The sequence below is a fragment of the Mustela lutreola genome, chromosome 14 (genome assembly GCF_030435805.1).
Source record: "Mustela lutreola isolate mMusLut2 chromosome 14, mMusLut2.pri, whole genome shotgun sequence".
NCBI classification, from domain to species: Eukaryota; Metazoa; Chordata; class Mammalia; order Carnivora; family Mustelidae; genus Mustela; species Mustela lutreola.
The window spans coordinates 42,372,400-42,384,850 of NC_081303.1; the positions used below are offsets into that span (position 1 = coordinate 42,372,400).

General features: G+C 45.2%; 1 protein-coding gene across 3 annotated transcripts in view; it reads right to left on the reverse strand.

The window, feature by feature from the left end:
* Window positions 1-5,506: 5,506 nt before the first annotated feature.
* The window catches only part of CR1 (complement C3b/C4b receptor 1 (Knops blood group)), a 102,177-nt gene continuing 95,232 nt past the window's right edge, over window positions 5,507-12,451 (reverse strand). For all 3 annotated transcript variants that reach the window (XM_059145285.1, XM_059145286.1, XM_059145284.1), the window contains 4 exons: window positions 11,520-11,540; window positions 10,467-10,542; window positions 8,864-8,968; window positions 5,507-7,432 (listed from right to left, as the gene is read on the reverse strand). In XM_059145285.1, coding sequence (XP_059001268.1) covers window positions 7,420-7,432; window positions 8,864-8,968; window positions 10,467-10,542; window positions 11,520-11,540 — 215 coding nt within the window. In that variant the 3' untranslated portion in view covers window positions 5,507-7,419. The remainder of the gene's footprint in view (window positions 7,433-8,863; window positions 8,969-10,466; window positions 10,543-11,519; window positions 11,541-12,451) is intronic.

Genomic DNA, 12,451 nt, shown 5'->3' on the forward strand with positions numbered 1-12,451 from the left:
TCCCTCATCCGTATAGGTCTTAGAGCTTGTTGGACACAGGTGGGAAGGGGGAGAAGGTGCTGAGCAGCCCCCACACTGGGACTGGGGCTTGAGAGGGGGCTGATCCCTGTAACCTGGCCCTGACCCCGACAGCTACATTTGCAGTGTGGCCCATAGGCGGGGTGGACCCCTGTCCCCCACAGGGCCCTTTGCCACTCTTCCAGGAAGTACAGCTTGGGCTTTAAGGGTGCTGGCCTGAACATGCAAGAAAGGTGGCCTGGGGGCTGAGAGATGACGCTGACTGCCGTGGACACGGTGGCAGGTAGTTGGGAAAGATGGGGCAGCAAGCAGACAGAGAAGCAGAGAAGGGACAGCACTGCAGAAGGAGGTGGTAGGGGAGAGGAACAGAGGGGACTGACAACACACACACACACAAGCACATGCACACACACACACAGAGAAACAGGGCAGATAGGAAAGAGGGGAGGAGCAGCGACCCAGGGATACAGTGAGGCCATCTAGATCCTGCTCTTCCTCCTGGCTGCTCGTCAGGTCCCCAGTGGGCAGGTCACCCCCACTATGTCCTAGTCAGTCTCTTCCTCATGTGCATAGCAGTTTGGTGGGACCCTGTACCTGCTTGCACAAATGGGTGGCATCTACCGTTCCCTGTGTCCAGGGCTGGCCTAGTACCAGAGCTTTCATCTGCTCATGACCCAACCCACACCAGTGGCACACAGAGACTTCAAGCAATGAGAGCTCCTGAGGCCACAGACATGCTTCTGGGGGCTCAGGAGGCTGAAAACTTGGCCTGGGAAGAGACTTTCTTTCCCTGGCAGTTAGCAGCTAAAAACGGTTCCCCCCAGGCCAGGAGCCAGCTGTGTTCTTGGATAGTCTCTGATCATGGAGTTGAACATGCTTTCCAATTGTTCAGTAACGGGAGTCCCAACATAACCGGGCTCACATATTTTTATATGTGGATATAGATTTTTATCTATCCGTAGAAAAAATGACAAAATTCTTTGTTTTTAGAGGTTATTTCTCATACCTGAATTCATCTCTACACCGTGGGGGGTGGGGTGGGCGGACTCAAACTCACAACCCTGAGACCAAGCATCACACACTCCACCGAATGAGCCACCCGGGCAGCTTGTCTTTTTAGAGGCTATTTCTAAAATTCTGCCTTAAAATTTTTTAAAGATTTTATTTACATATTTGTCAGAGAGAGATGGAGAGCACAGGGGGAGGGGTTGTAGCAGGGGGGAAGCGGACTCCCCTTTGAGCAGGGAACCAATGCGGGCCTCCATTCCAGGACCCCGGTATCATGACCTGAGGAAAGGCAGATGCTTAACACACATAGACAGTCAGGGGTCCCAAAAATTCTGCCTTGAATTATCAATTTATTTATTTCTTATTAATTGCATTAATTATTAATTATTAATTTTTATTTTATTACTTGTCCTTTATTAATTTTATTTTAAAATTAATTTATTTTATTATTTTATTTATTATTATCATCATTATTATTTAGCATTTATTTTATTTTATTCTTTATTTATTATTTAAGGACAAGCTTAGGGAGTCTGTGACACTCACCCAGGCTCCCTGTGAGCCTGCTGTCTGGGACTATAAATAGGAACATTTGCTGATAGAACTGTAGGCCAAGGCAAAAATGGCTCTCTGGACATGTATCTAGGGACCTAAAGAATCAGAAATAAAGATTGGTCACTGACTAACTAAACCTACATTCCCAGAGCTAAAAGCAGATCCCTCTGAAAATAGAGAATTCCAACAATAAAGTGAAAATGAACAGCAAGAAAGTCAAATGACTCAAACATCAATATCAAAAAGCAAAGGCATGTCATGACTGAAACAAAGCAGAAGGCCCTTGAAAGTAGTCACTGATGTGACCAAAATAATTCAGAGAGGAAATAGGGTTTAAATACCGAAGAAAAATAGGTCTCAATGATTCTAAAGACCCACGTCCATTTTAAAAACTGCAGGGCCCCCCTTTCCAGCTGTCCAACCAGAACCTGGGAAGCACACACAGGTGCTGCAGTGATGGGTGAGGCACAGAGACGGATGGAGGAGGCCCCCTCACTTGGGTGTCTGGGACCCAGGAAGCCCCACAGATTCTAGAAGGGGACCTTGGCCCTGACATCCCCAGGGCACAGAGCCACAGGGCACCAGGGCCCTTGCTGGTCTGAGCTCACTGTGTTTTCTGTAGCTGAGAGTGTCTACAAATGTCCCCCAGGAGAGACTTCACCTAGGCATTTGGTAGGGCAGACTTCAAGGGACTGGTCCCCTGGACAGTGATGTGATGTGCAGGAAAGGGGAGACTCTAGGCTTCGGGATGAACAGGCTCAGTCCCACCCCTGAGCCCCGTGAGCAGCAGTGGCCCTGATGACACAGGGTGGGAACGGTCACCCTGCCCCTGCCTCCCTCCCCCGCCACACAGGAAGACTCATCATGAGACCAACACAACCAAAATGCACAGTTCATGGAGCTCCCCCTTCCTTATGGGAATCTTCTCCTTTCTAATACCTGAGCCAAACCTGAAGGTGCTTAAAATAAAAGGGAGTATGCTATGGTAATGAAAACGTGTCATTTCTCTCTAGTGTATTCCAACATGAAAGCTTGCCAAAACGTGAGCTTTTATTTATTTTTTTTGAAGGGTTTATTTATTTATCTATCTATCTATTTGGAGAGAGAGCCTCTGTGTAAGAGAGGAGGGGCGGGGAAGAGGGAGAGATGCAGACTTCCTGGTGAGCAGAGAGCCCAAACTGGGCTCCATCCCAGGACCCTGAGATCATGACAGGAGGTCAAGGCAGATGCTAGTGGGCCTGGCCACCCAGGCTCCCTGAAACAGGAGCTGGTAACACGGGACCAAACCAGCTACCATTACATTACTGAACAGTGGAATTGGAGAACACATAGAAGGAATAGAAGTCCTTTGAATCCTGCTTCTTTAACTATTTCCAGGGAAATAGGGCATGAACACAGGCCTCAGGTGTCCCTTCACACCTCAGGTTGAGAAACGGTGCCATCATGTGACCCCTTGTCCCCTGCCTCAGGCGGGGAGCCTCCAGTGTCCCCTCCTTGATACTAGCACCACCCCGTACCCACAGGGAAGCTGTTTGCATGAGCCCTGCCCTGCCTGTGTCTTCACACTTTTCTCAAGAGCTCTGAGTTGGGGGAGTCAGAGCTATCCCCAAAGTCTCTTTATTTAAAGATATTACTTAGTATTTGAGAAAGATCTGGAGTGCAAGAGAAGAGGGTAGGGGCAGAGGGAGTGGGAGAAAGAGACTCCCCACAGTGCAGGGGGCCAGATGAGCAGCTTGATCCCAGGACCCTGGGATCAGGACCCAAGCCAAAGGTAGAGGCTTTAACCCACTGAGCCACCCAGGCGCCCCTGTGGATAGGTTTATTACTAGTGCCTCCAACGCCCTGGCGTGCACAGCATCCCCCCCCCCCCCCCATTTTCAGAGTCAGTGTGCTTGGACTCCTCCGAGAAGTTGACCCCCTCCCTGGGGGTGCTGCCCCAGACCCCGGTGCCCGCGTCCCCCCAGGTGCGCCCTCATGGCCAAAGTCTGTGGCGCCTTTGCCCTGGTTCTCCTGCTGCAGGCGCTTGAAGTGCGGCAGCAGAACTCCAGCAGGTCCGCAGGCTGGTGCCTCTGCACCTCCACCGCGCGAATCCCTGCAGCAGCTCAGTCAGTCGCCAGGGGTCTGGATGCATCCTGCCTGCCCCCCCCACCCCACCCCCAAGGGCGCCTGGGCGCCGCCCTCGCCGCCTCCCTGGACCCGCCTGCAGCCCCGCGGCAGCCAACTGAGCGTGCTCCGCGGGCGCTGGAGGCGCTACTGGCTGTTAGCGCAGCGCTCTGGGTCCCAGCGGCCCGGCTGGCGCAGGTCGGGCTCTGGCGATTAGCTGCTCCCGCGGCGGCGGCGGCGGGCGGCGGCAGCAGCAGCAGCAGCCGCTGAGCCAACTTGGCCCTTGGAGGGCGGGCAGCATCTCGGGCTCCTCCCGCTCGCCCCAGGGCCGTGGCTTCTCTCCCCACCCCTCCCACTCTCAACCCTTGTTCATTGCTGTGAAGGGTTTTCCTTGTTTGTTTTAGGGAAAGAGCACACGTGAGTGGGGGAGGGGGGAAGGGCAGGACCAAGAGAGAGACCTAGTGGACTCTGCCCTGAGCCCAGAGCTTGCCTCAGGGCTCAATCTCAACAGCCTGAGATCACCACCTGAGCCAGAACCCAGAGTTGGGCACTTCACTGAGGGTGCCGCCTAGGTGCCCCTCAACTGTTGTTGACCAATTTCTGGAGAGGGGCGCTCCGTTGGATGAGCCACTGCCTTGGGCTCAGGTCATGACCCCGGACTTGCAGGATCTCATCCGGCATTGGGCTCCCAGCTCCTTGGGGAGTCGGCTTCTCCCTCTGACCTTCTCCTCTCTCATGCTCTCTCTCACTCATTCTCTCTCAATAAATAAAATCTTTAAAAAAATTTTTTCTTGAGCCTTGTTTTATGGGCTTGAATGTGGTTGATCTCAACGAGTATTTCCGGCGTCCTTGGGTATTCTGCATTTGTTGGGCCTTGTGTTCCAGTGCCAAACAGGTCAAGTAGGTTGAATGGATATATATATATATATATATATATATATATATATATATATATATCTCCACTTTTTAAAAAAACTTCTGTTACTTGTAAATTAAGGTTTTTATTTTTTCTCTTTATGCTATCCTGTCTCAGAAATGCTGCTCTTTGCTGCCCGGTAGTGTCTTTAACATTACCTCCCACGGAGGGATAATATTCAAACTAATAAAATTAGAAATGACTCTAAATACTAAGATCTGTATTGGAGTAAGAACAGAATAATTATCCATCAAAAACTAGACTTAGGTGATCTCTATGAAAATCCCAATGCATTTTTTTTTTACAGAAATAAAAACAGCTATTGCAAAATTCATACGGAATCTCAAGAGAACAAGGATAGCCAAGACAATCTTGAACAAGAATGCAGTAGGAGTTCTTAAAGTTCCTGGTTTCGAAACTTATCATAAAACAACAGTGCTAAAAGCAATGTAGTACTCGAATAAAGACAGACCTATAGGTCAGTGGAGAGAACAGGGAATCCAGTAATAAGCTCTCCTCTAAATGGTCAAATGATCTTTGGCAAAGGTGCCAAGATCATTCAATGGGGAAAGGAGAGCCTTTTTAACTAATGCTTTTAGGGAAATTGCAAATTCACAAGCAACACAGTGAAGTGTAGAGCTAAGATAAGCCATCTTTTTGATGTTGGCCCTGGGAGCTGTGCCACCTCCGTTTGCACCTGGTGAGCACCTGCCCGTTGACCTTCATATTTAGCTGTTACTGGCAAGAACATTCCAGTGATAAGCCACACCCCACGCAGGGAGGGAGTCTGAAACCGTTAGGTGCAGAGAGGGTGGCACTTCTCAGAAGGAAAGCATTTTCATTTTGTTTCCTCTTGGATTTTGAAGGCTTTAAAAAGTAAATATATTACAAACCATATTCCAGACATAGATTAAGAAGGAAAAAAAATCTTTTATTCCTATCCCATTATAGTGATGAAATTTAAATGTCATAGACTTTAACTTACAGCTCACAATGACATGTACACAAAAAGGAAATGAGAAACAAAATTAGATTGTTAGCACTAAGAATAATCTTGGAGACCAGCTTCTCAGATGATAAATGTAAGGCCAGAGGTTAACAGAATTACTCAGCAATACAAATGAAGTTAGACAGGTTGGTATTTTACCCATAATTAGTATAATCAGTATTTCCCATGGATCACTGATGTCACAGGCAAAAAATCTCATGAATTCCTTGAAATTCAATGGCCCAGGCATCAGATGCCGGTTCGTCACAATGCTCACTGACCTACTGCAATCTGGGGGGATAAAGGAATTTACCTTTTTCTCTTGTGACAGGGAATGTTCATTCTAAGAAAGGCCAATTCCCATCAGGTAATTTCTAGCCCTTGTTTAAAGTGTGCTTCTTCAGAAACTCAAGACCTAATATATTTCCCAACGTTTCCCCAAGTTTCAACTAAGCAAAACCATTGAGGATCTTTTCATATATTCATTGGTTACTTGCCTTTCTTTTGTTGGAGGCCCAGCTGGATATCCTTTGGCCATTTACAGGGAGGAGAGGCGAGGAGGTTGGGTGTTTGACTTTTTTACTCTCTAAATATGCCAGTTACTCTTGTCTATGATATACGTTGTAATTTTTTCCTCCTAGTTTGTCAGTTGACTTTGTTAATGCTGTTTTTTCCCCTTTCTTCTATGATTTTAAAGAAAACTTCAAGTTGATATCCAGTTCCCTCTCTATATTTATCAAGGTAAGTGTGGCACAATACACTTGAAAAGCAACCCAGAATTACACAGTAGTTAGCAGTCATCATATGCAAGTCTATTGTTAACTACCCAGAAAGATTCTGGTATCTTCTAGATCCTTAGCATGGCCGATCTGTAAGTGTGTGGACCAGTTACGGATTCCAGGACCACTTATTTAGAGACCTGTACATTAATGTTGCAATTTTTAAATTCAGCGTTTCCTAGTTTATTGGGTTATTCTGAATCTATACAAAAAGTAAGTCACATGCTTTATAATAGAATTATCCTTTTATTTAAGTTAGTATGTTTTAGACACACAGTACAAATTGCTTTTGAAATAGAGCTTAGGAAATACCCAGATCTCATTGTTTAAGAAGTTTCTCTTGAAAACCTCTTCCCTGGATTCATGTAATGCCCTTTTATAAAAGATTTTATTCATATAAACAAAACTATGCTCACTTCAGCAGCACATATAATACAAAGAGGATACTTTTTTCCTAGTGATAGCAAAAACGGATCCACTATATTTTTCTGTTCTAATAGATTTTGCTCTACAGAAGAAAAAGTGGCTATTAAGAAAGATCTGTGTATAAAGAAATGAACATGTATGAAGAAACGTTAGCAGAAACTCAAAATATTAACAGTGGTTATCACTGAATAGTATAATTACACATGACTTGTTTGTTTATCATATCTTCCTCCTGGATTTTGATCTTCTCGTTAATGAGCCCATTCCATACTATGAACATTTGAAAATGAGAAAGGGAAATCACAAACTTGTAAACAGAAATCCAAAGTGACGCCATCTTCCTTTCCGTAACTGAGACTATTTATAAACCCTGAGTGCAGTCTTTTCCCCTTACTAGCTGAGGTGTGCATTCAGCAGGGGAGAGCAGGAGGACTGACAGTAATCCACGCTAAGAGGAGGGAGCTTTTACGGGCTCCTGGGAGCATGTCAGCATCTTCTTGGGCACATGGTCTGGTCTCTGCGAGGTCACGTCTGTCACTGTATGAGTCTCACATCTTACTCTGTTGAATAGGCTCCTTTCCAACAACATTGTGACTCAAGGTGTTCCTCAGCTCTGTGGTACTTTGTCAAGGAAGGGCACTGAAATAGCAGGATATTTTTATTCCGGTGACAGCATGGGTGACAAGGGACCAACCCAAGAATTTGCTGCTTAAAATGGTAATACTAGCGTTACACATAATGACAAGTTCAGAAGATGTGTTTCTGCCCTCCTTCATGGTTGCTGTGTAGGGCCCAAGAAAATACAGCCAAAGTTGAGACACTGAGTAGATAAGAGAGAGATTAATGAAGAAGTTGATCTTTCCTCATTGCCTTTTTTTTTTGCCAAAGGAAACGTGTTCTCATAATTGAGTGACTAAACAGAAAGAGCCTTGTTCCAGAAACATAGAGGTCCCTCATAACACACAGAATATTTCTGACTCTCTTTTCTGAGCCAGGCCATGGCAGGGAGAGTAAACAGGAGCTGGTAGTTTGGACGAGGCTCTGCCTCCGAGAGCATGTCCTCCCCCTACGGCAGTCACGATTTGCAGAAGATACCATATAGTCCAAGATGTCCAAACACTTCCTCCCACCAGGGGACAGATCCCTGCGGAGGCCCAGCCACTCACCTGACACCCCCTATTATTACTGCCACCTGATCCCTCAATGTTTCTCTCTCCACCTCACATGATTGCCCAACATCATTTGTTACCTGTGTCATCTTTGAACATTCTCATGTCCTTTAGTGTGCAGCTGTGTCTTTGAATCTGCCTCTTTACTGGTATCACCCTCTTGGCCCTTGCACCTGGCTTGGGCACAGGGTGCAGATTTTGAGTCATTCCTTGTCTACCGTATGTTGCCACAGATGATCAGCCCTGCTCCTGGAGAACATTATGGTCCAAATCCCAATCTTCAAAAGGAGATTGGAGACAAACTCATTTAAGGACTTCCTACCATTTAATTTAAAGTTGATCAGCAGTCAATGTACACAATTTTACGTGTACCTTGATATAAAAGAATGTTCCAGAAAAAATTGTAGGCATGAGGTGTGGTGACAAGCGCCTGGGGGTGGGGGAGGGGCACAGAAGGGAGAGAGCAGTCCTAGGAGGACAGGTGAGGCAGAGAATTGAGTCAGAGCTGGGAAGCCGGAAATACAAAGTCTCCACAGGATCCTAGGTGACCCTGTGCACTTAAGGGGAGTGGGGGACCCGGAGGCACATCCACGTGGCAAATGCTTGGGTTCCACAAGAAAAACAAAAGCTTCCCTCTCAAAGGTTCATGGCACCCCTGCACAAAAATACAGGAATGCTCTGTGAAAACAGTGCCCGTGCACAGGACAGATGGCAGTCCTCACCCAATTGCTGGAAACAGCCAGAATCCAACACAACAGCAACAAGGCATTTCTACTTCCTGTAGTACCTTATGACCCCCGGCCCCAGAGATCCAGCTAGACCAGCAACCTATGCAGATCCTATTCTCATTTTTCAGTACTTGAGCTTTCCAAGACATGAGTTCAGGATTTACATGAGGTACCTGCTGCTGTCTTCCTGATTGGTTTGCAGAGTCTGAGGCTTTACACTGTTGTCTTCTTGAAGATGTAAATGGATCATCTCTTTAGGTTTCCCATCTGTATTCTTGCTAATGGGCAGAAGAGGAAAAATAGGAAAATAGCTTAATTATATACATTTCAGGCTTGGAAGAAATTTGTCAGTGGCCTTCACTTTGAAATTTAGGGCAGACTTTGCCTAAGTTTCTGAAATCTTTGTGAGATACGTAAAAGGAAAACATAACCAGATTCCACCTTTCAAGACTAAGTCAAAACTTGAAGGAGAAAAAGCTATGAAAACCACCCTGTACATTGTGTCAGAAGAGCCTGAATTCTTACAGAGAAGTGTCCCTGCCTAAAGCAACACTTCCTTCCAAAGCAGCTCTGACTGGCAAGTAACCCTTTACCACCTGATTGTGACATTGAAGCCTCTCAAGGTCAGGGGCCCTGCACAGTGGGTCTGACTCAAAGCTTCCTCTTCTGCTTTAGTGAAGGTAGAAGTTCTGTGTTCTGTCCAATTAACATCCACACTTTGGAGAGCAGCAGTCCTTGTCATGAAGCATAGGAAGACAGACAGTATTTCTAAGGATTTAATGCTTTGAGATGCCAGTAACGATCACGTGTGAAGAATGATAGCTCACATTTTCTGACCTTCATCCTAAGCGAGGCACTCTGTTAAGTGAGCTTGGAACTACTGTCCCTATTTTACAGACAAGGAAAATGAAGTTCAGAGAAGGGAAGTGTCTCCCTGGGGGTTTCATAGCCAGTAGGTGGGAATGAACACAGCTCTCACTGCTCACAAGTTTTGGGATCTCATGTGGTGTGCTGCTCTGCCTCTTCAAGGGCTAAGTAAGCACCTCCCTGACAGAAATTAAATGAGACTTGATGCAATCCTGGTACCTTTAGGTTTCGAGTATATGTTGGTATTAGGGATTTCAGGGTGGAAGCATAGTTAAGTCACTTGGCCACTTGCCAGTACTTCATTGCTCAGTTACTCTTTATCCTTTCTTAGAAATTACAAGGAGGGCATCCCTTGAGACAAAGAGCAAGAGTGAATCAGGAGCCAAAGTTTTCAGAGGGCGAGGAAGGGCAACTTGAGATCCTTGCATGAGGAAGAGCAGAGGGTTGTACCAACAAGTGTTCCAGAGCAGCTTCCAAGGCACAATGACTAAGTGGTTATCTGAGGAATGACCTAGAAGAGGTCTTGGATGATAAGTAGTAGAACATGGAGTGAGAGAAAATACAACCTTAGTGTATGCTGAATGAGTAGCTATCCAATTGAATGATGGTGGTTATGAGATAACAGAAAATATGTATTGTTTTTTTCTTTCAGTACCTGGCACAGGTCTCTGAGATGCTTATATAATTTTAAGTATCACTTGAAAAAATGTTATTATCCTATATATTTCTTTTAGTGTGAATACTTCTCTATAATATACATCAAGGGTCTTCTTTATAATTACAAATTATTACATCTGTTTATGTAGTGGGTTTTTTTTTTTTTTTTGAGGTTTACTTTCATTTCTTTGGCTTTCAAGAGGAGGCAGGTACAGTTGTAGACATTTTCTAGGACAATATGGCTATGCTTACCTTTTATTGCGTTTTACAATTATCCAATAAGAGCCAATGACAGATGAAAGAAAGAAGATCACGCCAAAGATAATACCTAGGCAGTAAAACAGGGTCATTGAATGCACAGAATATATAACCCATACATTTTAAACTCTAAACATCTAGTCCCCTCAAAGTTGCCAGTGAGTTCTTTAAATTCAAGTATAAATTCTACTCTTAAGAAACATCTCACAATGGGGCGCCTGGGTGGCTCAGAGGGTTAAGCCTCTTCCTTCAGCTTGGGTCATGGTCTCAGGGTCCTGGGATCAAGCCCAACATCAGGCTCTCTGCTCAGCAGGGAGCCTGCTCCCTACCACCCCTCGCCCCCGCCTGCCTCTGCCTACTTGTGATCTCTGTCTGTCGTATAAATAAATAAAATCTTAAAAAAAAAAAAAAAAAAAAAACACCTCACACAGGCTTATCTTTAGGAGTTTTCCTCAACTCCTGGTTTAATCTAGCGCGTTAGTCTTAGGGTCAGAGTCACTGATAAAGTGTGAGCAGGGCAGTCTGTAACCTTTAGTCCACAGCAGCCATTCAACAGCTCGGTAACAACAGCCCTGGAGCTCCTGGCCCCGGTGCTCAAAGGCCCTGTGCTCCCACCTTGTGTAAGGCCCAGGGAGGAGCTGTCCTCTGCCACAGAGTCTGCCACCAAACCACTCCTCTTAAATGGGCTAAGGAAGTTGGTCTTTGTGGCTTCCAGTTTGTGGGAGTGGGCATGATACCATCCTGAGGAAACCTCCTGGGTTATAAACCAAAGAGGAAGTAGGGCTTTCCAGCTACCAACACTAAAGATAATTATTCAGTTGTAACGCTTTAAAGCCAGTATAGAACCTTCCCTCAAGGACACTCACTCTGTATGCCTGTGAGGATACCAGTCTTGCCACACTGTGGCCTGAATTTTGACTTACTTTCCTTCTAACTGAAACTGTAATGTAGGAGACACAGATCTCTCCTTTTAGGTTTCACTCGTGTAAGAACATACTTACTGTTCAGGGTGCTAGAGCTCCTCATCCAGCCCTTCCCAAAACTTACCGACTATGAGAGCACTTGTGCCTAAGGGGAAGACAAAAGCAGGACAGTGTCAGTTTGGCCCACAGCATGACCAACAGGAGATCAGTCACTGACGATTCATCCTGATTTTTTTAGCATACAGTCTAATCTTTTTCTAGTATAAAAAGCCATTGGTTTCCTTCATATAACTTCATTTTATCTTGTACACTGAGCAAAGTGTGTTTTTTTTTCTTTTTAACTTAAAATTTTATCATAAAACAATTACAGAAGAGAGTTTATAAAACAGCATAAATGAAAAATATCACACAGGATTGTACTACCCTGAAAAATCCTTTACTAGGTAAAATTGTCCTAAAATTGTGGTGTACATTTTTCTAGCTTCCTAGGCTGACTATGTCTGCCTAACTGATTTTTTTCTACATTCACCTCCAGAAAGCTGTTTCTGGAAGCTTATGATTTCAGGATGCCTCTAGTAGGTCTTCAGGGACTAGAGAGCCTCAAATCAATCTTACTGTTCTAGGGCTTCTGTCTCTTTCAAACCTGTCGGCTCTAAAAAGAATCAGTAGAATGACAGACAAGGGTGCAAATCTGGGTGGTTCTGTCAGTTTAGCATCTTCCTTTATTTCAAATCTTGATCCCCCAGGGTCCCAGGATTGAACCTGGTATAGGGCTCCCTGCTCATTGGGCAGTCCGCTTCTCCCTTTGCCCCTCCCACTGCTCATGCTTCCCCACCACTCTCAAATAAATAAAATCTTTAAAAGAAAATGAAGAAGAAGATACTGCAAGTCCTTGGAGTCAGATTGGCTCGGTTAAAAATCAGTTTTACTACCAAATAGCCATATATTTTCCACGTTCATTGATTTTTCTGTATCTCATTTATCCTACCTGTGTATTAGAGATCACAGTACATCTAACTCATAAGAGCATTTATTCCCTAAATATTTATTGAGAAC